At 39.1% G+C, this 26,671-nt stretch overlaps 1 protein-coding gene across 6 annotated transcripts in view; it reads left to right on the plus strand.

Moving 5' to 3' along the window:
- The window catches only part of TMTC2 (transmembrane O-mannosyltransferase targeting cadherins 2), a 269,879-nt gene that overhangs the window by 98,376 nt on the left and 144,832 nt on the right, over positions 1-26,671 (plus strand). For 4 of the 6 annotated variants that reach the window (XR_009963880.1, XM_062613860.1, XM_062613857.1 and 1 more), the window contains exon 2: positions 3,889-4,459. The exons of 1 other annotated variant lie outside the window; for it this stretch is intronic. Coding sequence is in view for 4 of the 5 variants with exons in the window: in XM_062613860.1 (XP_062469844.1) it covers positions 3,889-4,459 (571 nt within the window). In the remaining variant the exon portion in view is untranslated. Of the gene's footprint in view, positions 1-1,526; positions 1,902-3,888; positions 4,460-26,671 lie in introns of those variants that run through there. One more of the 6 variants, XM_062613858.1, reaches the window with a different exon arrangement.

The raw sequence follows: 26,671 nt of genomic DNA on the forward strand, positions 1-26,671 counted from the left end.
CTGGTTGAAAGTAAAAATGCCAGTTGAGTTGGAGCTTTGAAAAATGACTTTCCCTGGTGACCCGCTGCCTTTTAGCAAGAACAGAGTTTACAGCTCTGTTTAAGAGTGATGAGTGCAGTTGGAGAGTTTCTCTTGTTATGCCCATTAGCAAGATTGGACTAATCTGCAGGATGTAACCTGAAGGTAAACTGTGACTGAAGGAGAAGACAAGGCTAATAAGACATTTTGTAGTTTCTTTCATCCCAGAGTCTTTCCCGGAGCCAGCAATTAATATTATTTTCTATCTGTGGAGAGCCCAGGTTCCTGCCAGCACAGGAGGCTTTACAAAGGACGCATCAGCACTACCTGCCAGGCCGGGAAGAGGGGCTGCTTTTAAAACTGCTGTTGAAATTGGCAGCTAAGCATCAATACTGCGGCAGAGTTAACAGCTTGTTAATTTAGTAATTAAAGAAAAACAGGGCCTTGCCCCAGCAAGGAGCAGGGCAGCTGGGTGTGTGTGTGTGTTGGGGCACCTCCCTGGGGACAGGCCAAGATGTGGGCCTGGCTTAGGGACACCCATGGCAGGGCAGGGCTGTGGGGAGCTGGAGAGTGCCCTGAGGCAGGGGCTGATGGCCTTGTGGGGCAGAAATAGGGTTCTGGGCTGTGGACAAGTTGGGGGAGCCCCAGGGAGGAGGGTCAGGGCTGGCAGGGCTTTCTAGTGCCCTCAGGGCCTTGATATGAACAATTTAGTACTATTTATTTTTATTCTTTTATTTTATTAGCTACAGAGCTTGTATTTCTCTCCCCTTCAGAGAGATGAATGTTTCACCTCATGTTTATCTTGCCAGTGCTGTTAGACAGCTGGGCTGGGGATGCAGATGGACATGGCCCCAGGTGGTTTTGCATGGACTCTTGGTCCTGCAATAATGGTGTCTAGGGTGTTGTCCTAGTGTTACTGAGACCTTGTTGACTTTTGCTTTTGTGGGCAAAAAGACAAAGAGCTGCCTGGCTCTAATATCTCAGGTGCTCATAATCTTGCATCCTCCTGAGCAGTCAAGTCTGGTGTTGGCCAAGTTGTATTTTTTCTTACATTTTATAATGTGAAACAGAGTAGTTGTTGACTATTATGTGAGACTTCTTTGCTGTAGAATGTCTAGCTTTGCTCTTGTATTAGGCTTTTCTAATATTCCAAACCATTCGCTAGACTTTTGATTTTTTTTTTTTTTTTTTTTAACATTTAGCATAAAATAACCATATGGAAAGGGCTTTTAACTTTATTTAAAATTTTGACTCATAGAGAATACAACATTTGACCTGACTGAATCGCTGAGTAAGTTGGAATTGCCAGCTGTATTTGTCGTGCTGACTGGCAGGTAGCAGAATCGGTTGCTTTTACACATACGAGAAACTAGGAGTAATTCAGAATTGCCAGCTGAAATCCATACTCAAATACAGGGTGATCAAAAGGCTTCCTTTTGATTTATTTTAATTTTATATATTTTTAATAAAACCAGGAACAGGAACTGATTAGGGTTGCATAATTTTGCTAAGTCTGTATATAAAATTTGACTGAATTAATGCCTTCAGAATGTACAGTAGGTTTCTTGATGATTTGGAGAAATGCAGTTTACTTTTGGTGGGGAATATGAGTCCAATATGAGTATGTGCTGCATGAAAATCATTGGCTTAGAGGGAGAGGGCTGGTCTCTTAGCAAGTGCAGCAGCATAGTGTGGAAGTATTTTATTCAGGGTTTTTTTTTTGTTGTTGTTTTGTTTGTTTTATTTTTTTTAAGTGGTTGCATGGCTTCACATATTGGAAATGGCCACATTTGTAAAAGATATAAGAGCTACAATTTCCTGGGAATGAACCGGTGCACTATCTAGGCTTTTTGTAGCTGAATGCCACTGGGGCAGTTGTGCTGGTAATATTACTGCAACTTATTTTTCTTAGTATTTCCGCAAGAAACAAACACTTTTGCAGTTCAGGGTGTCAACTCTAAATCCTGACATCTGATTGCCATTCTTAGTGTTTGGGAATCTGTAGTCTAACATAATATGTTTCTCTCAGAGAAAGGACTCTTTCTAGCCCAACACCTGCTTTATTCTTGCATTCCTAGTTTTCTGATAGTGGTTCTGGTAGTGGTTCTACAAACTGAAATCACAAACAGAGGAATTAGATTTTAGGAAAGGACTACACAGGAGGATGAGATAAATATTGTGAAAACAGAGTTCTTGTTTTTTTCCAATGTTCTTTTGTGACAGGACTCAAATGAGAAAAATGTGTGTGGGGTCGGGAAAACAAATGAAAGCAACTCAGTCCATGGCATGAGCAGAAGTCAAAATGAAGATTTTCAAGTATTGTAGAAAGCATCATTAGCTCTTTAAAGGATTTAATTTGACGTCTCCATAACCTCCATACGCTCAGAGACAAAAGGACATGCCGAGAGGAAGTGTGTCTGAAAGCATTACAGCAATGTGGTCCGGACAATGGAAATGCTGAGCTGCATGGTATTTAGAATATTTGCGTGGAGGTTCTGTGGCATAGTATATCAGTGTTTGAGCATTTTTCTTTATAGAACAAGACAACATTCCTGAAACTAAAACTATAAAATAAAAGAAAAAGGGATTTGGATACACATTCCAAAGGAATGGAGAATGTGAGGGGAATCTTGGAGTATGAATGAGAGTAGTACATTTCAGATGCAGGCCTGAGTCGTGTTTCACACAATTCTTTTTCTTTTTTCTCCCTCATGTGAATTGAAAAATTGTTACTTGTGGGAAGATATTTATTGGAAACACAGAAAGAGGGAATGAGTAAAGAATTTGATTTAAATCATCACTCGTTTAGTATTTTTAACTGAGGGGACTTGAGCTGGCTGGATTCTTAATTATCTCATAAAATAAATGCTAAATGAGTTAAGCTCAGTGGTAATAACAGTGCATCTTTAAAGAATTGCTTAAATATAACTTTGCTTATGAAGGCAAGTAACTAATTAAATTCCAGTCATCTTTTTGCAGTAAGCAGGTCTCACACCTTCTCCCACAGCATAAATTTTAAATGCAAATGATTGGATTTGTACAAACACTATACGAGACAGATTTTTACAGTACTGACATGGAGACTGCTAATGGCTGGCACCAGTCCTTGCCAGGGTGGTTGGAAACATAAATGCTGAAAGCTGCAGCGCTTTTTTTCCCAGTCAAGCTGACACAGACTTGAATTCATAAGCTACTACAACCTAAAAATGTTTTCTTTTTCCTGATTTGTAAATACAAGAAATGTAAAGGAAGGTTTATTTTCATCTGTAAAATATTCTGCTGTCTGCCTCCAGCAAGGTGTTAGCAGAAAATATTGTCAGTTAAAATATGTACAGACAGCTGTGGGAGTACCCTGTTCAGCACCAGAGATTTGCATGCTCCTACCAACTGCCGTATTTATTGTTCATCCATGTCAGTGAGATCCATTCCAACATCTAAATTAAAATTTCAGTATAAATCTCCAGTTGGGGGTTTTAGTACTGAATTAGTGGGGAATCTGTTGTTTCAACAATAGTGTTTGTCAGTTTTTCATACTTCTTTTATGTTTTAATTATAACTCATCAAATCTTAACCGGTTACTCCTGGTTTAGACTCAGAAGAGTGTCACTGAAGGGTGTTTTAATAGAATGGAGCAGCGTAACATCTGTTTTCAGTGTTTTAAAAGCCAATTTATATGGAAATTTTGCTTTAGTGGGAGGTCAATAGATACGTAGTTTTTTAACACCTCCTGTAAAAATTTAAAACTTAAATTAAAGCAGCACCAAAGCAATACCATTCTTTCTTCTGGTAGCAGTGTGATTGCATTTTCACAGCCTTTCATTTGTACCCTTTTCCTTCTGTTGAAATTAAGTTTTTATTTGTCTTTTGTAGTCGAGCTATCAAGACAAACCAGGACCTTCTGCCAGAGACGCCGTGGACCCATATCTTCTACAATGACTTCTGGGGGACACTGCTCACTCACAGTGGGAGCCACAAGTCCTACAGACCTCTCTGCACACTCTCCTTCCGTATTAACCATGCTGTTGGAGGGATGGACCCATGGGGCTACCACCTTGTGAATGTCTTGTTACATGCTGCAGTCACAGGCCTTTTCACAAACTTCTCTAGGATCCTGTTTGGGGATGGGTACTGGACCTTGATAGCAGGCCTGCTGTTTGCGTCTCATCCGATCCACACAGAAGCTGTAGCAGGGATCGTAGGGAGGGCAGACATTGGAGCCTGTCTCTTCTTTCTGCTTTCTCTGATGTGTTATGTGAAGCACTGCTCAACCAGAGGTTCCTCACCAAGTACATGGGGCTGGATCTTGGGAACGGGGCTGTGTGCAGGATGCAGCATGCTGTGGAAGGAGCAAGGAGTGACTGTTCTGGCCATTTCAGCGGTGTACGATATCTTTGTATTTAATCGACTGAAAATGCACCAGATCATTCCTGCTTTATACAAGGTGAGTTGTCTTTCTCCATAAGCTATTCATAAGGCCTCAATCACTGTTAAACAGGTGCTAAATGAGTTTTCAAGTACACAATAATTCTTAGTAGTTTAGTCAACTTCCCAAAATAAGCACAGATGTCTAATGCTGAAAGAACATTTAAAGCAGTTTAATATGGGGGTTTTACATTTTGTTTAAACAATGTGTTATTATCCATTGCTATTACTTGATGCTGGGGATGTATTTTTTTTTCAGTTGCTTTCCTTGCTTCCAGCAGCTCCCTCCTCATTCTGTTTACTGTTGAGCACTGGATATCTGGCTGCCTTTTGCAAAGAATTCATTCATGCTCTTATCCTCTTGTATCTTGCAAACTCAGCTTAGTCTGGTGGGGCATGCAAGTGCAGCAGCTGATATAATCTACAGGCTCCCTGAGGCAAAGATAGAGCTCTTATTGTTCTAGTTTAACAGATGCATAAGACCTGGGCACATGCCTTTGGCATGTATTTTTTCTCCCCCTAGTCGGAGCTATGACTCAGATGTATTATTGTCTTAATAAAATGACTGTTTCTCATTTTTTAACTTCTTGCCCAAGAGCAAACAAGTAGAATAAGCAAACAAGCCCACCAAAATCCCCTAACTTCCTTCTCCCAGATCTGCATGTGTTTTACTGGCATCAAGATACCCCAGTTGAAATCAAATCTTATTTACACCAGTTGCTATACAAATGAGTAAGCTGAGTATATGCAATTTTAATTTCAGTGAAATCACTTTCTTTCAGAAAAATACTGATTTAACAAAAGGAAAATGTTTCATAGGGATGCATGTTGTTGCACTTTTCAGTAAAACATAACCAAGAAATGCAATAATAATAATAAAGGGCTTTATAATACGTTTATGAGTACTTGTCTGTGTAGTCCTTTGTACTCCAACTTTGCATGGCCTCTACCTTTAGCATTGCAGTTTCCTGTTCCCAGGCACTCCATGTGAAGTAAAGGAGCGAAATACAAGCCTTTTGTAAGGATAATCACTGTAAATTCAAAATAAATAAAGACAGGTGCATCAAAGAGGAACAAAAGTAGCACCCTGAAAGTTAATGTTTCAGTCTTCTGGAGAGTTTCACACTTAAATGCAAACATTCTAGGGCAATAAAAGCATTACAATTTTCCTAAATAAGGTACTGAAAATAATTATTTTAGTGCACTGCCTTCTTTTCAGCCAGTATTTTGTGAAGTACTACCATGGTGTTTAAAATTCCCTTTGGTCTTTTGAGTTTTAGCCTTTGACATAAAATAGTGTTTAGAGAATGTTCAGGTTATTAAGACTGTTTTTGGCCCGCTGCATCTGAAGGCTGGCAGCTGTTTTCAGAGGATGCTATTTAGTTGGTATCAGTGGATAGATAATTTGAGAATGGACAATGAACTTGGAGTTTAGAAATTTAGAGTTTGATTGTAGTATGTCTGATGAATGTTTGACAAGTCTTCACCAGGAGGGCAAATTAGGTGCTGTCCTGTTGATTTGAAATTACTTTTTTGATTTATTTTCAAACGATTTCAAGGTGATTGCGCTGTAAGATTGGAATTTTAAAATAATAACTTTTCCCTTCTGAAGACACTAGGAAGAACAGAGAAAACTTTTCTTACTGAAAGCTTTGTTTTTATTTCAGTTCTGTGTGTTTATACATACTGTGATAAAGACAAGTGTTGGGGTTTTTTGTTTGCTTGCTTTTTAAGTTTTGTATTGAAAATAATCAGAAGAAAACCTCAAAGTGTGTAGCCCATGGTTTAATTTTTGCATTATGCAGAATTAAAACACAGACTCAAACAAAAATGAAAAAGCTTTCTTTTGGATCATTGGGTGTTGCCTTTCTTATGCTGCTGCTTTGACCTTAAGTAAAATGTGTACCTAGTAGGAACTGACAAATCCTTTCTTCCTAGAACAAACTGTAAAATCTCCTTAAGCAAGTAACTTTTGGATTAACGGGTTTATTTATTTATTTTTCTTTAATATTGTTGCTTACACTTTTTCTTGCTTGAAAAGACATTCCTGCATTGCAAATTGTGTGAGACCAAGGCAGACCTATAGAGATGACTCATTCTGTGTTATCCAGCTGTCTTGAGCATTTTAAAAGCTGCAGTACAGTTTCAACCAAAGCAGAAAATCTCCCACCAAACCCAGAAAACAAAACCCCATCTTGTGGGAGAGCTCTTTATTAGAATGTCTAGGCAATTAGAAAGAATTGTGTCCATTTACCTGTTCTGGAATTTGTGCTTTGTGTTTTCCCAATGTAAATACTGGGAGAGGATGACTGTAGCAGAAAGGGGGGACAAAAGACACCAAGAAGAACAGTCTAGAAAAAAGTTACGGTCTCTTGTAGTGCATTGGAGGGAAAAGGGTAGAATGGAGCCAAGGAAGAAAGGAAAACTTCAACCACCCTGACACCTGTTGGAAGGATGGTATGGCCCGGCACAAGCAATCCAGGAGATTCCTCGATTGTGTGGAAGACAACTTCCTTCTGCAAGTAATAGAGGAGCCGACAGGGAGAGGTGCTGTGCTTGACCTCGTGCTCACCAACAGGGAAGGGCTGGTTGGAAATGTGACGCTCCAGGGCAGCCTTGGATGCAGCGATCATGAGATGCTTGAATTTGAGATCCACAGGACAGTGAGAAGAGCGTGCAGCAAGCTCACTGCCCTGGACTTCAAAAGAGCAGACTTTGGCCTCTTCAGGAACCTGCTTAGTAAGGTTCCATGTGATACAGCCCTAGAGGGCAGAGGGGCCCCAAGACTGTTGGTTGATATTCAAGGATCACCTGCTACAAGCTCAGGAGTGTTGCATCCCAACCAGAAGGAAGTGCAGCAGGAGGGCCAGGAGACCTCCTTGGATGGATAAGGAGCTGCTGAGGAAAATTCAAATGAAAAAAGAGGCTTATAATAAGTGGAAGCAAGGACAGGCGGCCTGGGAAGAATCCAGGGATGCTGTCTGGGAAGCTAGGGACCAGGTTAGGAAAGTTAAGGCCCAGTTAGAATTAACTTGGCTAGAGGTATTAAGGATAACAGGAAGGGATTCTAAAAAACAGACTAGGGAGAATGTAGGCCCCCTCAGGAAGCTCTCAGGAGAACTGGCTACACAGGATTTGGAGAAGGCTGAGGTTCTGAATGACTTCTTTGCCTCGGTCTTCACTGGCAAAGGCTCTGACTGCACCACCCAAGTCTTGGAAGGCAGATGCAGCGACTGCAAGAATGAAGACCTTGGGCCCACTGTAGGAGAGGAACTGGTTCGAGACCATCTTAAAAACCTGAATGTGCACAAGTCCATGGGTCCTGATGAGATCCATCCTCGGGTCCTGAAGGAGCTGGGGAATAAAGTTGCAAAGCCGCTGGCCATCGTATTTGAGAGATCATGGCAGTCAGGTGAAGTTCCCGATGACTGGAAAAAGGGAAATAGAACCCCCATTTTCAAGAAGGGGAAAATGGATGACCCGGGGAATTACAGACCAGTCAGTCTCACCTCTGTGCCTGGCAAAATCTTGGAGCAGATTCTCCTGGAAGGCATGCTAAGGCACATGAAAAATCAACAAGGTGCTTGGTGACAGCCAGCATGGCTTCACTAAGGGGAAATCCTGCCTGACCAATTTGGTGGCCTTCTATGATGGGGCTACAGAACTGACAGACAGGGGTAGTGCGGTTGATGTCATCTACCTGGACTTGTGTAAAGCGTTTGACACCGTCCCCCATGACATCCTTATCTCTAAATTGGAGCTACATCAATTTGATGGATGGACCACTCAGGGGATAAATAAATGGCTGGATGGCTGCATATAAAGAGTTGTGGTCAATGGCTCAATGTCCGGCTGGAGACCAGTAACGGGTGGTGTCCCTCAGGGATCGGTGTTGGGACCGGTCTTGTTCAACATCTTTGTCGCCGACATGGACAGTGGGATTGAGTGCGCCCTCAGCAAGTTTGCCGATGACACCAAGCTGTGTGGTTCGGTTGTGTCCTGGGTTCAGCAGTAGCAGTCATGTTTTTTCCTTTGTGTTAGCTGGTGCAGTGCTGTGTTTTGACTTCCAGCCTGAGAACAGTGTTGGTGAAGCCGATGTTTTCAGTTGTTGCTAAGTGATGTTTACCCTGACCAAGGACTCTGTGAGGCTCATGCTCTGCCAGGGAGGAGGGGAAGCTGTGAGGAAGCAGAGACGGGGCACCTGACCCGGGCTAGCCAGGGAGGTATTCCATACCACAGCACGTCATGCCCGGGGTGAGGGGTAACTGGGAGTTACCCGGAAGGACACGGGCTTCCATATGGAACTCGTTTTCTTGGCCGGTGGTATCGTATTCTCTTCCCTTGTTATTTTCTCTTATCATTGTTGTAGTTGATAGTAGCGGTGGTGATTTGTGTACATTGGTTGCTGGACTGTTCTTGTCTCAACCCGTAGGAGTTGCACTCTTTCGATCCTCCTCCCCGTTCCTCCGGGAGCGGGGAAGCGGAGAGCCCTGGTGGGGGGGGACGGACACGGACCTCGATTGTTGTCAGCTCGGCACCACTCACTGGGAGTGAGTGAACAAGTTACCTGACTGGGTTTAAACCACGACAGGTTGATATGCTGGAAGGAAGGAATGCCATCCAGAGGGACCTTGACATGCTTGTGAGGTGGGCTGATGCCAACCTTATGAAGTTTAACCATGCCAAGTGCAAGGTCCTACACCTGGGTCAGAGCAATCCCAGGCACAGCTTCAGGTTGGGCAGAGAAGAGATTCAGAGCAGCCCTGCGGAGAAGGACTTGGGGGTGCTGGTTGATGAGAAAATGAACATGAGCCAGCTTCAGTGTGCGCTTGCAGCCCAGAAAGCCAACCGTATCCTGGGCTGCATCAAAAGGAGCGTGACCAGCAGGTTGAAGGAGGTGATCCTGCCCCTCTACTCTGCTCTCGTGAGACTTCACCTGGAGTGTTGTGTGCAGTTCTGGTGTCCTCAACAGAAAAAGGACATGGAACTATTGGAACAAGTCCAGAGAAGGGCCACGAGGATGATCAGGGGACTGGAGCACCTCCCGTATGAAGACAGGCTGAGAAAGTTGGGGCTGTTCAGCCTGGAGAAGAGAAGGCTGCATGGAGACCTCATAGCAGCCTTCCAGTATCTGAAGGGGGCCTATAGGGATGCTGGAGAGGGACTCTTCATTAGAGACTGTAGTGACAGAATAAGGGGTAACAGGTTAAAACTTAAACAGGGGAAGTTTAGATTGGATATAAGGAAGAAATTCTTTCCTGTGAGGGTGGTGAGGCACTGGAATAGGTTGCCCAGGGAGGTTGTGAATGCTCCATCCCTGGCGGTGTTCAAGACCAGGTTGGACGTGGCCTTGGGTGACATGGTTTAGTGTGAGGTGTCCCTGCCCACAGCAGGGGGGTTGGAACTAGATGATCTTAAGGTCCTTTCCAACCCTAACTATTCTATGATTCTATATTTCTATGAAAATGTTTTTAAGAGGTGGTTGGCTAAAATCTGTACTAAATAAGTAACCAGTATTGATATGAAACTGAATGCTTGGTAATGGGCCCGTAGAAAGGAGCTACCGTTTTTCAACCTACCTAACCTTGAGCTAAACCCTGTGCAGATGACCTAGCACAACTGTTTCGTAGGCTGTGCTGCAGACTGGAACAGAGAGGAAATTAAGGTAAAAAAAACCCAAACATTAAAAATATCCCCAACCCCAGATATACCCCAGATAGTTCTTTAGGAATTATTTTAAACCTTAATCAGTTCAGTTATATCCAATCCTCATTACTGCCCTACAAACAGCAGTACTTCAAATACTCCTGGAGAAAAACTGAGGTGGAGGAGCAAAAACAAGGACTGGAGAGCGAGGAATTTGGGGAAATGGGTAGTGAAGGACCTGGGCTGGTTTGCTGCCACACTGTGGCTTTTGGTTTCTGTAAGATTTTTCAGAATATATCACTGAGGAAACTGAAATATGATTAATTATGTTTAAAGGGTATTAAAACCACTGACTCTTCTTCAGGATGGTCAGTGAAGGATGGGCTGCTAAAAGCAGCTTTAAAAATGCTCCAGCAGATGGTAGCTGTTGGCACTGGGGTGACAAGCCTGTTTTTTCCATTTTGTTTTTACCTTTGGGCTGAGTGTCCAATAAATATGAAATGGTGGCTGCTACACAAGACCAGTAGCTGCTTACTGAGTTCACATTTATTGTCATGTGAGTTCTGATTTGTCACATCAAATACATGAGACCATCCCAGTGCAATCTGAGTAGACTGGCAGGACTTCTGAACAAGGCAGCTGCAGAGAAGGACCACCAGCAGAGCAGATGAATATGACCCCTTATTTAGAAGCTATTCTTAATGCATTTTTAAAATGTGTATCATAGCTACTTACTAAACTCTCCAGTTTTTTTCCCTGTCATCTGCATATTGGTTATTCAGTAGGACTTGGCTGCTGACTTTTTTCCTTTTGCCAAGACTTGTATTCCCATCTGCCTGTGATGCTCTCCCTCTGGCTAGCAAAGTTGTCAGTCTGGACCTCATTTCATTTGGTTAGCTCTATTTTGTTCTGTCTGAGTGTCTAAAAAGAATGTATTCGCTGTCTTTAAGTCAGCGGATTTTGATGGAAGTGTATTTATTGTGGTCATAAATGAGTTGTCTGAAATGAGAGCAATTAAAAAACGTGGTGCTTTACTGGAGCAAAATGGTCTTTGTGGAAGAAAGTTAGGCTTTTGTTTGATTTTTCAGCATTTTAGACCTTGAGTCATTTGCAGTGTAAGTTCCGTAGCAGGTACGCAGATTGATTGACTTGTCATGTATCATAGGTATCAGATGATTGTACCTGTCAGCACCTAGACTTGTGTAAATTAAACTACCAGAAGTGTAGGAGTGTGTGGGAGAAACCTGAACAAGGGAGAGAGTTGTGATCAAGTTTGTAATTATAGAAAATATGCAAATTCAGGGGCCTAATTCTTTTGTACTTGCAATCTCCATCTAGAGAGCAGAACCATTAATCAACATTGCAGTACAGAGTCTTCTGTCCAATTAACAGTACAAAGCTAATATAAACCTTTCTGTGCTGTCTGTCCCTCCCCCCCCCCCTTTTCTTTTTTTTTAAAGTGGGAATGGATCTGGACAACATTAGCAGTTAAAAAGATGGGGCAAATGCATTTAAAGCGCATTTTTAATAAAATTGTAATGATAAAATAATTATTGCTCTGTGGTTTATGTGTACAAACTGCCTTACAGAAATAACTAAACCAGATGTATGTTCTACTAATATTCCACTGCTAAAGTACAGTAACGTTTTACCAGAACAACATATAGTTAGTACAGGGAGTTATACTAAACCTCGCTTTTGCCATCACTTATTTGATTAAAATCTCCCTCTGGGAGGTCTGTCTCACATGTGGAATTAGTTATTGATATCTATAGCTTAATGTGAACCACAAACTGGATTGCAGGATGCATTTTCTAACCTTCTGTGCTATTATAACAGTATTGGTTTTGTAAAAAGGAAGTTTATTGAAGGCCTATATTTTATCTAAGGTAGTGATGTGAACCTGGGTCTCCATGGATGACATGGTGAACCACCAAACCAAGTTTTATAAAACACTACTTTCTTTTATGGTCTTGGATCAGCCTTAGTTGTGAGGGATATGTATGATTCCTGCTGGGTATTAGATAAAGCTGCTGATTTTTCAGAACACTCTAAACTTGAAATAAGCCACTTTAGACATTCTTTACTCTTTGAAGTTGCTACTTTTAGAACTACTGTGCTTTGGAAAGCAATTTAAAAATAAAATGCTGCTCTTGATTTAAATTTACAGTTTTATCCTTCTCATGTGAGGAGCTTGAAAGCCTTAGCACCACAGTAGTTGGTCTTGCTGGTTTTTCACCTCTTCTCCATCTATGCCGTTTTGCAAGTGTTTTATCACCATTTAAAATCTAGCTTGATGTTTTATTTTCTGTTTATTTTCTACAATCTAAGGATTTTATTATGTTTGAACTTACCCATAGGCCTGGGTATTTTGGCAGATCTGACCTGTAAGCATTATTTTGTAACAAACATTTGGGTGGGAATGGTCCAGCCTTAGTCCTGTGTGTTTGAAATGCAGTTTTTAAACTGTTAGGAAGCAGCTGCTCCCTCACAGGACAGATTAATTCCTAGAGTCAGATATTTTGTAAACAATCTTTTCCTTGAGACTACTTTTGTTGGAGTTAAAAATAATAAATAAATTGCAGCTTCAGAACATGACCTGACCTCTCACAGGTTCACACTGTCTAACAAAAGCTGCATATTCAGGCGTGGTAAGCTGTTAAATATTGTGTTTGTGGGCTGGGTAACATTTAGCACTTTAAGAGCTTTGGAAAAGATTGGGAGCTACATTGCCAGCTGGGGCCCAGGTTGTTCCCTAGTTGTGACCTCTCATTCTGCAGTGGTCAGCTGGGGGTTAATTTTTCTGGCAGCTTTAAGGCTGTACAAGATTGTAGAAGTGCTGAGATGAATGTGCCTGCACATACATTTCTCCTGTTTGTGGATGAGCCAGCCTGGTGCTTTTCTCTTCACTCTGCTGGATGGCAGCAGCATGAAGTCTTGACCATCCCTCCTCTTCCGCCCCCCCCCCCCCCCCAGCAGATATTTCCTAGACAAAAGAAGCTTTTTGCAATTTACTTCTTTCTTGACAATGTCAAGTGCTAATACTGCTGTTTCCTGTAGTTCCCACAGCTCCTTCCTGCTTTTCTTTTTGATCCTGAAATAAGAAAAGCAAGATTACCCTCTACTATCTTTCTTCTCAGAGATGTGATCTCCTGTAGGTCCCTGTGATGTCGGTGGAATGGTACTGAATTGGACATCAATACATATAAATAGCTGTTTTTTCCTGAAAATATTTTCATGGAGTGATTTAAACCACTGAAACAGATCACATATGACAGAAGTACAGCATCCTAAGGCTAATTTAGCAAATCAAATGAGGAATCATAAACTATCTTGCTGAAGTCACTGACTTAAAATGGATTATATTTTAATATTAAATCTTTAAAGTCTTTTTGGAATTGCTACTAAAATCTACATTATGTTTGTCTATCCAACTGAAGTCTACAATGGTGTTTTGGAGCCTGTATTTGAGCATGCCTCTCTGGAAAGATGCAAAAGGCAAAGGGTTCCTTAATAATGAGTAAGTAAATAAAAAAAAAGAGAAGCTTCTCATATTTACTGAGATTGTGAACACGCATAGAACCTTCAATTTAATAGAGAGGTTAGTTTGCTAAAGAAAAGTTGTCACTGTCTTCAGTCTTGCATAAGCTTTATGCTGCATGGTAGCATGCAAATGATCCTGTGTTCTTCCATTCTTCCCTTTCATGGTTTAACCCCAACTGACAATAAAACCCCACACAACCATTCACTCATTCCCCCTGACGTGGGATGAGGGAGAGAATCAGAAGGGTGAAAGTAAGAAAACTCCTGTGTTGAGATAAAGACAGTTTAACAGGTAAATCAAAAGCTGCACAAAGTAAGGAATTAATTCAGCACTTCCTAGCAGCAGGGAGGTGTTTAGTCATCTCCAGGAATGCTGAGCTCCATCAGGCGTAGCAGTTACTTGGGAAACCAAATGCCATCACTCCGAATGTCCCCCCCTTCCTTCTTCTTCCCCAGGCTTTATCTGCTGAGCACAATGTCATATGATATGGACCATCCCTTTGGTCAGTTGGGGTCAGCTGTCCTGGCTGTGTCCCTTCCCAGCCTCTTGTGCACCCCCAGCATGCTCACTAGTGTGGTGGGGCGAGGACCAGGAAAGGCCTTAACTCTGTGCGAGCACTCCTCAGCGATGACTAAAGCATCCCTGAATTGTAAACACAGTTTCCAGCACAAATCTGAACCATAGCCCATACCAGCTACTATGAAGAGTATTAACTATATCCCAGCCAAACCCAGTACATTTTCCCCTGCCTTAAAAGGGATCTCTTTGAGGCACAGAGTTAAAAAAGCTTCCAGGGGCTTTGCACAGTTGGTGTTAGCACTTATTTTACATTCTGTGGTTACATGCCAATTACTAACATCAAGAATGGTGTGACTTTTTCATGGTGCTGTTTAATTACAGGGCATTGGTGGGCTTGCTACTTTCCAGTTTACAAAACCTTTGCAAGTAATATCAATCTAACAATGTTTTTCTCCTAGATTTTAATGTTTTCAAAATATTTGAGGAATCAAATGAAAGCACCAAACTTACCCTAGCATGTAACAACTGTTTCAGAACATTTGCAGGTGTTGGGCTTTTCTTTTTTCATCTTGGTGATTTCTTTATCTCCTGAATTGAAGAAGCTTTGTAAAACTGTTTTTCTAACAGCTGGCAATTTTCTTTTTTAAAATATCAGTATCTTTGGAACAACATATTATTTTATGCTGAGATAAGGGGACCTGAGTACCTATGAACTTTGAGGGATAAAAAAATGTATGTAGCTCTGGCTATCTTCAATTTTCCATTTGTTCACCAGCTGGAAAGCCATGACCCTTTCCCTTCTAGCTCTGCTTCTGCCATGAGTCAGTTGTCTGGGCACTGGCTACAAAATGGGAAAAACAACATACAATGGTAAAGCTAAGTGTCACCATAATGAGTTCAACATCTACTGGTGTAATTCCTTTCATGTTGATTTGCTTTGGGAGTTACACCTTTCTACTTAAACCTGATTTGGTGTCTTGGTTAAAATGCACACATTCATGATTGTAATCGTCAAGTATGTACTGGGTTTGTTAAATGCCACACAGAAAGTTTATAGCTGCACCTTGCATACAGATGTTCAATCATGGATACTTTTGTTAGCCTCCTAATGTCTTGTTCGGGCACCTAAATGTCCTGATTTGATGCAGTGATGAATGCTTGTAGCTCCTAGTGAGCTTTATTGAATTAATCCATTCCGCTTTGTCAGTCACAGCTAAATAGCAAATTAGACTGCTCCCAGCAGTCAGGGTACACTGTCGTAGTGTCAGAAAAGATAAACCTATGTCCCCAGTCAGGATCATATAGTTTAGGGAGAATTTGCAGCTTCTGGATGTTCCGATTTCTTACACACAGCAGTGCATTATGCGCCTTTGGGAAAGATAACGCTGGTGATAGTATGTGAAGATCGGGCTCCTGATTTTTTGAGTATCTTAACTGTAGTCACCTAAGTTTCAGAGCTGTACTGCTCAGAAGGCATTGCAGACTATTCAGTAGAACTGTATTTTCAAAGACAGTTGTCTTCCTGGAGTCCTACCCCAGAGAGAGCCATTCCTGGTTAGCATGAGCTCTGATTCCAGACCTTGGAGAACATCTTTTGAAGGAGCAGGAGCATACATAAACCCGGAGCCATGAGGGAGACTTTTCTCTTGGTATTGAGTTTAATTTTGAATTTCCTGGCTTATGCTTATTTTTATTTAAGTCATAATGATTTAATGATTACTTGCACACTCTTTCCAAGCTGAGTGATTCTAAACATTCAGCTATGTAGACAGTTACAGTATTAAAAAGGAGGAAAACACACAACTGTATGAGATTTACAGTGGAAACAGCTAGTTGTGATAGAAGGCAGAAAACATTTTCTGGCATATTTACTGGGGGAACGGAACAATATTTGGTACGTATGCTTGTATTTCTTTTTCCATCTGCAATGTGGATTAGGAATGTGGAGGAAAGGAACCCAGGCTTGCAATCCTGTAGCTGACTTTATGGGTTAGTTGGTAAGAGGTAAATTTTTAGCCTCACTAACCTTGAATGTCTCTTAGACAAGAGAAGAATCCCTTTATGCTGCAGATAGTCCATACTGGGAGGAGGGGGAAACAAAATATTTTTGTTCCTAAGTTTCTAGGAAACTAATTGAAAATGCACATGAGGAAATTATGTTAAAATTATCCAGAAGCTTTCTGGGGGAAGGGAGAGAGAATTTGTGTACCTGGTTCTTAAATGCAAGGTAGAACATATGTGCCTTTTTATGATAAGAATGGTAAGAGTTTCAGACACATACACAGAGTACTTCTAAGGTCGTAGATTTGATTGGGGTGTTCAAAAGTCAGAGCTTCTATGACGTTTAATCACCAAAATCTTATTTTTCTCCTTGACAATAAAATATGGAATTCCCATAGCAGCAAAGTCTTTAAAGTGAGTGTAGGGGCATATTGAGTTAATAAAGGCAATGAGGGAACAGGGGAAAAGAGGGGCTAGAATTGTATCGAGTCTCTGTAAATTCTTTCTCTCCCAGAAAACAGGACTTCGGGGGTTATGGATAAATTTTTTGCATGTTTTAGTCTGCATGTTTTAAAAGTATCCTGGGCAGCTTGTACTGCTGTAGAGCACAATGAAGCTTGCATCAACAGCAGTGTTTATTTAGTAGGGATTGTGAGATTACAGTTTATTTTTAAAATGCACATTTATTGTAGCTCTGTCTCTTACTTGGAGACTTTTCTCCTTAGAAGTCATTATTAGAAGTGGCAAAACACCACCACAAAATAGCTCTCACGAGTTTTAAAATGGAAGCAGTGCCAATTTTTTTTAACTTCAGGTCTTGTTTCTTTGGGCTACTTTATATATAGGATTTTTGGCTTCTTGTAATTCGAAGTCTGTGGAAATTAGCAGTTTCTTAGAGTGACTATTTTTTTTTTTTGCCTTTTTTTTTGTTTTTGTTTAAACCATTAAATATTCTTACCTCTTTTGACCTGAGCTGTTAACCACGAACTTTTTATGAAGAGTACCGTAAGACAAAACTTGCGAGTGGGCTGCACTTGTGGCAGACTACGTGGTCTCTAAACAGTCACACTTTTTAGCTTCAGTGACACTTTTGGTATTATATGCAATCCAAATTAAAAAAATAAAAAAGACAGAAGTGCAATCTGTCTCTGTTTATATTTTAATTATTGTCTTGGTAGCTCTGTGTTATTATATTTTGAAGATAGGTAGTTTCTAAACACAACTTTAAAACCCCCGTCTCTTGAGTCCATCCGTTTTCAATCTAGTACACTGGTTTCATTGCGTCATAGACCATGATGTATATAGTACTATATTAGCTCTAAGTTCTTGCTACTAAGTTTTTCTACCTTGGCACTGCCATGCTCATGATATGGTGTGTTGTCAGCAATCTGTGGTTGCACAGTTAGCAGAAAGGTTGATGTGTCCTTGTGCTCTCAGGTTGGTCTCCAAGGCTCTGCAGTACCCAGATGGCTCCTCTGTGCTCTGATAATCTGATAATAACTCCTGCCATCATCAGGTGAACTAATGAAGATACAGGTGTCTGTGCAACTTCTTTAATAATATCTGTTTATTCCTATTTGTGACTGCAAATCTGTATCCAGTAAGGAAGTGATATATTTATATAATAGCTGCATAGCATATATCAGTTATAGCCTGGTTTCCTGCTAGAAATAAATTCAGTCTGAAATGCTAATCTTATTCCGAAGCAGCAATGATTTCATAGTTTATTAATGAAGACAGTGCTCTTTCACGTAGTCCTTAATGCTGAGTGTTTTTAGCTTCAGGTCTATACCAGTCCTAATGAAAGTGCTTCTACCCCCCACCCGCCTACTGAATAGGTATTTGAATAGGATGCCTGCTTAAAAACAACTCTTTGGACTGGCTGCCTGAAGTGTGAGGAAGAAGTAATGATAACAAAAATGAAGAACCGAATGAAAATCTGAATATGCAATAGAAAAGCCCAAATTTTGGAATCTATGCAGGCTAACTTTGTATAGTAATCAGCAGAGCTGTTCTTATAAGCTGGAGGATGCAGCACCTGTCTGCTATCCTTATTGCGGGCAGTGTTTGTGTGTTTTCTTAGTTTTGGAAGACCATTGAAAAGTGAAATTTTATAAAATCTTGCTTGATATGTGTCCTTCCATTCTGTGGCACTTGGTGGTTAGCAACCAGCATACTGCCTTACTGGGGTAATAAATTAATGTTTTAATACAGTTATTTGTTTTACCTGTAGTGTAGCAGAGAGCTTCAGACCCTCGGGGGAAGTTTGTCTGTCAGATGGTCTGCTTTGCTCTGTCATCCTCTGGGCTTGGTTGCAATATTTTGGTTAAATGTACATTACTGTGATACACAAGCAATTTGAAATACTTAGATTTGTTTTTAAAAAAGGTATTCAAAGCCTCCAAATATACATGTCTAGAAACTCACTGTAGACTTAACCTTTTTGTGAGTCCCAAAGCCATGAAGCCATGCTGCTTGGCATCAGCAGACTTCTTCCAGGCCTGTCAACACGAAGAGGCACAGCAAAATGGCTCAGAAATGTTTTCATTAAAAATCCTAGAACTGCATTTTAAAATAATATGTATTTGCATCTTGAATTATAACATAGCTTAAGTTTTTGTCGAATCCTTCTAAGAAACTCAATTTTCTGTGCATTAAAGGAAAGAAGTAAATTGTTTTCAGTACCCCCTCCCCCCCGATGACAATGTTGGTGCCTGTGGAAATTTAAATACCTCATGTTTTTCTGCATAGTTTTTTGGTAATCTGATATATTCTGCCATTAGCTGGCTGGTACAGCTATGTGAATTACATAGGCTCTTGCAGAAGTACAGACTCCTTGTGAAAGCTTAATTAATTGTAAATGTTCACGTTACTACAACTTCAGCACTTCTGCACTTGAATGTTACATCCTCATTTTGTGTGCTGTCCTTAAGAGTAAAAGCCATGTATTTTTAACATGAGACTGTTGGCTTTTTCTGGGTGCAGTGTCCTGTGAAGATCTTACTGAACCATGAATCTGGGCTGCATGATCAAAAGTTGCTGCTGCCATTTGGTTTCTGTGTTTTGTTTTGTTGTTTTTTATTGGGTTTTCTATTTATTTACTTATTTATTGATATAGTTGATGATCATCTAGAGCTGCCTTTATGATATGGTTAAGCCATTATGGGTGCAACTCTACCTGTATGTGGGTAATAGGTTCTTCCTTGCTATGAAAATGGTTTGAAATATAATTCTGATGTAACTAATGCTAAACTTTTTTTTTTATGAATGAAGAAACTTGTTTTGAAGGTAATGCTAGTTCTTAATCAAGATTTGTTTCACAAATTTTGCTCTGGTCACTATTTGACCATGTTTTCTTGATATGTAGGCCACAAATGACTAGGCCTGAAGAGGGGATATCTAGAGATACTTGCCTAGAAATGGGAGACTGGTTAAACAAGATCTAAATTCTGAAAGAATTAGTCAAAAGGCTTTTTGTTTTCTGACAAGATAATGCATGGTTTTCAAAGTTTTCTTGATATTTTTCAAGTTATTGGAGAAATAGCAGAAAACGGAAATATGACTATGTTTTTTCTGTCATACAGAGAGAAAATCTTTCATGGGAAATATTATATCATTTGGATGTTAAAAAATTCAGCAGTGGGTAATACACTTAAATAAATCCTCAGTGTTTACCTACAGTGACTTCAGATAGGAAATGTTAGTGCAGCTATGTCTGCTACTGAAGCCTGGTTAATAAATTTGCACATCAAGCATGCTTTTTGGGATGCCACATACAACAAAGGACTTGCCATCTGAAGTTAACAGCTGCAACAGAGTTTAAAGGATTATTGTTCTCCTAGAAGATTTCTTCAATATCCAAGTGTGGGATTATTGTACATATACCTTAATCTGGAGCTTAGGTTTGTTTTAGGAGCTTTATCCCCATCTCTAAAAAGCTGTGATGTTTTTCCAAGCATGTACAAAAACTTACTTGAGTGAAGTTCACATTGAAATGCTTGATGCAAAGTCGGAATTTCTGAAAATTGCTGAATCACAGTTAATCTGCTTTAGCCTATTTGAACTGCCTGTCAGGGACATCCAGATTTGATATGTTGCAGAAAAGAATACAATATTATGGTAGGGCTGCTTAAATATAAGGTAAAGTGAGTAAATGATTGGAAATACCAGGATTGTGAGACATGATTTTGTACCAAGAAGCATTTTCTCATGAAGTTAACAAGTGTTTTTAATAACAAACAATGTAACTTTTGTAAAAAGAAAATAAAAGAATACATGGGCAGATAAGTCTTTCAGAGGAAACCCAAGAGCAGTGAAAACTAGAATGATTTAATGACTGCCAAAGAGAGTGAAGTGAGAGAGACTGTTAGCAATGGAGAAAGGGAAGAACTTCATTAGAGACATTGAGAAGGGTCTGAAAAAGACCCCCAGAACCCACCCCACCCAAACCCAGGATGCAGACTTAGTTACTAAAATATTTTTCTAAGAATAACAACCTAGTTCAAGCAGCTGGGAAACAAGGAAGATCATACATGAATATAATCCTATTTTTTTGTTTATAAAGATGGTAAAGTAAAACAAGATGATGAAGAGAATGGAATGTAATAAGAAAAATATGGATTCATAATGTCATTGAATCTTGAGTTCATTGTTTAAATTACAGCTCAGGGTTTAATGTTTTACTTTTACACTTGGTAGAAGTCATACTATTCAGAGAGGAATGTGTATACATTCATATTTCGGTGTGCATTCATTTAGTATGTAGATTGTATGCTGTTCTAGTGGTAAGCTTCAGAAGGGATGGTGGTTCATCCTACCTAGAAATTATACGAATTTTTAAGTGTAAGTGTTTCAATTTAAAAATACACAAATTCTTTCTAATGGTTTAAAAAACTGGTTGTCAAAAGTTCAAATTCTGTACTTCTAGTATGTTTCTTATCCATATCAATTTTGCTTATACATATCAATTTGCATTAGTATGTATTGGTTAAGACTGTTACCATGTGGACCAAAACCTGGGTAGCTGACAGGCAAACCAGAGGGCTAAATTACTTTGTCTCAAATAACTGAGATGTTAGAGACTTATATTTGGGTCTGTTCTATTCTATGTCTTTGTAAATATTTATAAGAGTCCCTGAAATGCATTAAGGAAATTTGTAGAAGATTTTGAAATTAAAGGACTCAAGTATACCACAAGTGAAAGGAGGTAACACAAATGACAGCTCTGTAACAGAGGTAATCTTTTTGGGTCATCTGAAACATTTCTGGATGGCTCAGTATTATTTTATCTATGTTGCCCTTTTATTACAACAAAGCATCTGAAAAGGGTGCTTTGTTTTGTTTTGTTTTGGCCTACTGAACTCAACCCCTGTGCCTCTGTGCACCTTGCCCATCTGCTGTGATTTTTTTAGTTGCCAAGTGTTGTTTTTTTTTTTAATAGGCGCTCTGTTGTGCTCAAGTATATGTTTGGAACTGGAAGAGGGGGGGGGACCTAAACTTAATTATGTGAAATTTCAAAGTGGCTTTAAGAGATTAGAGTGAATTTGCTTGCAAGAAATGATAATCTAAAACTAATGACCACAGATGTTCACTCAGGTAAAAAAAATAATTACCAGACCTAAGGTTAGGATACAGCTTTGCCCTTCCTACCATTCAAAGTGTGCTAACTTATGGTATTAGCTATTACTTCAGAAGAGTGCCATTGGGATTGAATTAGAGAGGGTTTAGAGTCCTGTAATTTATGAGGATATAAGTAACCATTTAGGAACTACTACCAAAAATGGATTAGAAATGTGGATATCAACATTTTAAAATATGTTAGTTAATGCAGTGGATTTGTTTGAAAAAAGGCCAGCTGTGTAAAGAAATTTTGGGTGGTGTTACAAAATACAAACCAGACATTAGAAGACGAATAATCTGAAGATGCCAGTCATGAAAGAGTGTCCTATGACATCTTCATCTAAAGTGAAGATCAGTGAATTCAAGCTGAATGTCTGTGTGCTGCAGCAGGAGAGATGCCACCATTGAAATAAATTCTGCAGACTATGTCATTCTACCATAATGCAGGAATTAAGTTATTCCTTGCTATATATTTTAATATTTGAAAGGCAAAACTTATTCAGAATTTTCTCCACACGAGATAATTATGGGTAAAAAAATGTTAGAAACCAGACAAGAGCAGCAGAAGGTTGGGGGATAAATGCATTGATTTTATTGTTTTTTAGTATTTTTTTTTTTTTAAATAAAGGAAGCCAAAAAATAGGTAAATTCAGCAAAATGAGGACTTGGAGTTGACTTAATTTTTAAATAAATGACTAATAAACATATATTGCTTGAAACAACTTTTTAATGTCCTGTAGCAAAGAATGAGCCTTCCTTGTAACAGATTGGGGGAATATTCCTTTAAGCTAAAGATGGAAGTCCATTATATGGTATGAACACAGCCAGATTGGAAAAGTTTATAATCAGGAGGTAAAAGGTAGATAAATTATGAAAGTGGAATGTGTTATTAATTCACAGTGAATTGCCTGATATTTTAAGTTCTTGTCTTTACCTTCATGCTTTGTCCAATGAAACACAACCTATAAAAATGTAAATCTTAAGAAGAGAGGAGAAAATGTAAGCTGGCTGTATAAGCTCATTGGCAAAACAGGTCAGTCCAGACTCTGCCATAACAACACCAGGAACAGGAACTTCCATTCAACTTGGTTTTGCAAAATAGCCCTTTGCTTTAGCAGAACAGTGTCATACATACCAAATCTAAATACAATTAATTTATACATACCAAGACAGTAAATTTGACTTAGGAGACTTTCTTTTAGTAAAACCATAAAACACTTGCTCTCATATTAGCTCTGTCCCAAGGACACAGTCATTTATTATTGTTTTAATGGGATCAGTGGTAACCTAAAGATGAAAATTTCAAAGTCGTAACTAAATATATCATATTCTAGCAAGAGAAGCAGAAAAAAAAGTGTTGAACCTGAAGGACCTGCTAATTGTCCATGTGTCTCCATCAACCATGTTAAAGAGATACTTTGACAGTGAGATGGAGTGATCTGCATGGCTCTAGGTCTACTAGAAATTTTTATTATGAAGAAGGATTTTAAAATGCATTTGGCCAATCTTTCTTTTTATTGTTAACTTTGTTTAGATGAATGTTAAACAGAAACTGATTAAAAAGCTTAAACATCTGAGTGATGGCATATTTTTTGTGTTCATGGGATAAGCAGAAGATCTTTTAGCATATACTAGTTTTTTGCTGTCTATCTCTGGAAAATACCAACCTCTCAGAAGGTTATGCTGTCATGTCTCTCCCCTGTCAAGTAAATTGTCATTAAAATATGTATGTGAAGCACCAGGGAGTCTTCACTCCTCCACTCTTTAAACCTAAAAAGGAAAATATCTTTGTTCCAAGTTAGTGAATGTTATGATAATTTTTCACAGAAAGCTAATGTCCCCTGCTTTCTGTTTATGAACTGCTTTACATATGATGCCACTTACAACCAAACTTGTCAGTCTGAAGGTAAGTTTTAATGAAAGTTGATCAGCCAGTATATTTATAACAGAGTCTTCAGACCCCAGGGTGCTTCTCAGTTATTAAGCAAGAATAAAGCTTGTTGAGATCCACATCACTGAGATGACTTAGGGAAAAGCCAGTAGGAAAAGATAAGTCTTAAGATGACAGTTTTAGCGTTTAATCTGTAACTGCACAGATGACAGCTAGTAGCACATTCCAGGCATGAATCGGGGAAGTACCACCTCATCAGCCCAGCACTGTAGGGTGTACTGCGGCATCTGTCACAACCATGGCGTAAAGGACTGCAGGAACCAAGAAAATGGGCTAGTTCAGCAGCATTGTCCCTTGTGTGGAGGGTCAAGGGGAAAACACATTTTGGTTACTTCACCAGAATCAGAAATGAAGACCTGATGCCAAGTACTAGAAGTGGATAGTTTGTTATGAAGCAGAGAAATAGAAATATATTAAAATTTGTGTCTGCCAGTTACAGGTGGATAGCACAGGCATTATTCCTTCTGTGTGTATTCCTTTTATAATTCTTCAAGTTTTATTTTGTGCTCCAGATGGTATTTTGTTTCAGAACTCTTCCTGATAATACTTGAACCTCAGCAGTTTTAGCCATCTTGGTGTTAACTTCTCCCCACCCCTTCAGCAAAATAACGTTGATACTTTCCTTCCAGTATCCTCCTGAAGTGGCTTCAACAAGTAGATGCTACTTCCAAGATTATTTCTAGAGTTTATAACGAAACTATAAAAATTGTCTAGGTCAAAATTTAGCACACAGTATAAAGTATAATTCTTTGGAAAGTGACAAAAAAACAGGTTTAGTATTCTTAAAGTATAGATACGAAATCAGCAAGTTTTAGGTCACAGAGTTTTTTTAGCAAGTTAGCAGTCTTTGGCTGGTGATGTATCAGAAACTGCTAGTGGTGGTTTAGTGTAGGTTTATTTTAAAAGACACCCAGCTTATATTGCCATGCTTGGTATTTCTGTCCTCCTTATTACACATTTACTTTTGTTTCTCTGTCAAATTCTCTCTCCTTGACTGACGGACACCGAGTTCTCAAAGGTGGAACACTTACAAGCGTCATTAAAATTGGACTCAAAATGGAGAAAAGGCATCAAGTTGCCCTGGGAGAAAAATAACTCAGGAGCACCTTGTTAGACACCAAAAATCCACATAGCAGCAACGTGTTCTGAATTCTGAAAAATTGCACTGTATTACGTTGAATCTTGTCTTGGGAGGTGCATTCTTTGGAAATAGACTTTGTTAGTGCTAATGCTTGCAAACTAATTGTGTGTGGCTTAAAATAAATTTATTTTTTATCCTTTCCTTCTCACTTCTCCAGATATACATATGCTTTTAACTTCTATGTAATATTGATATGTGTTCCTACTTCTAGGTGCTATCAGGCAGTAGAAAGGTATTCTGTAGGAACATCTGAATTTGAAACATAGTTTTCTTTCCATCCTCATCACTTACACGGCAGCTTTTACGGAATCATAAGATTATAGAGTCACTGAGGTTGGAAAGATCTTTAAGAACATCAAGTACGCATTATGTAGCACTGTATCATCTGATATGAAAACCCTTCCTCATTCAAAATATTCAGAAACAAATAATAAAATAGGATTTGTCAGAAGGTGTGTCTGATTTTTAGCACAGAGCATAAAGTATGATTCTTTGGGAGGTGACAGAACCCCCAGTTTTGGTATTATTAAAGTATAGATACAGAATTAACAAGTTTTAGTGCACAAAAGATTTTTAGCAGGTTAACAGTCTTCATATGATGTTTTATCAGAAACTAGTTTTTAAGAACTCAGTATGTGTTGCTGCTACTTGGATTTTTGATGTCTAACAAGGTGCTCCTGATTTATTTTTCTTTCAGGGCAACTTGATGTCTCTTCTCTATTCTGAATCCAATTTTAATGAGGCTTGTAAGTGCTTCACCTTTGAAAACAGTGTCCATCAGTCAAGGAGAGAGATTTCAGTTTGTGGTGGTTTTGTGGTTTTTTTTTTTTTTTTTTTTTTTTTTTTAATTAAGGAAACTCTGGGAAAGGATAGTTACCAAACTAGTTCTCTCCCTATAGGCCTGTGTCCACTGTGACCCACAGCATGTTATCTTCTCTTGTTATTTTTGCTTTTTTGCTTTATTTTCCTTGCTTTTTGTGGTGGGAATTCCAAAACACTACTTTGTGTACAGTTTTTAAGAGAGTCTGGGTGGTGTGCATGTACAAAAAAGTTTATTTTAATACAGTCTGAAGGCAAATGCTTGTCTTAGCTGAAAGATTCTATAGTTTGTGCCAAAGTTTTAATTTACAGTAGCTATTCAAAATGTTCTTTAGGTTTTCTACTATTTATTAATTGCTATCAGGGAATGATACTTCATCTTTTGTTTGATACTGAATCACTTAATCTTTCAGTTTTGCCAATCTGCTTAAAAAAGTTGCCATGAAGATAATTACCAAATGATTTTTTCCCATCTCTTTTTCTTCCCTCCTTCTTTAAGATCTAATGTTCTCTTTGGCTTCTTGATCAAAGTTCTCAATCCCTTATAGGTTTTCTGAAGCTACTTCAGAGCTTTCAAAGAATATTTGTTTCTTTTTTTGCTTTAAAGACAAAATCAATAGTTGTAGCAAATGGTTTTATTGTGTATCCCTGGGAAATACCAGCCTCTCAGGTTGTGCTGTCATGTCTCCCCCCTGTCAAGTAAATTGTCATAAAAAAAATGTGTTGAAAATAGTCTGCAACAATTTAAATGCTGTGTTTAAAAACATAAAAATATCTTCCCCTACCTTTATGTATGTTAAATTTATCAGACTCTTATCAGTTCTGCCAAATTGTTTGATTAACAATGACTGTGAAGATAGCAGTGTAAAGATTGGAAATATCTCAGTCTTTAGAGAAATGCTGTGATTTGCATATAGATCTCATAGTTTATGGAGGAGATAAGTATGCTATTAAGTGGTGAGTTTCTTCATTTGTGCATTATCTGCTGCAC

This window comes from Pezoporus occidentalis, unplaced genomic scaffold (assembly GCF_034315485.1).
Source record: "Pezoporus occidentalis ecotype Australia unplaced genomic scaffold, CSIRO_AGI_Poc_V1 ctg17, whole genome shotgun sequence".
NCBI classification, from domain to species: domain Eukaryota; kingdom Metazoa; phylum Chordata; class Aves; order Psittaciformes; family Psittacidae; genus Pezoporus; species Pezoporus occidentalis.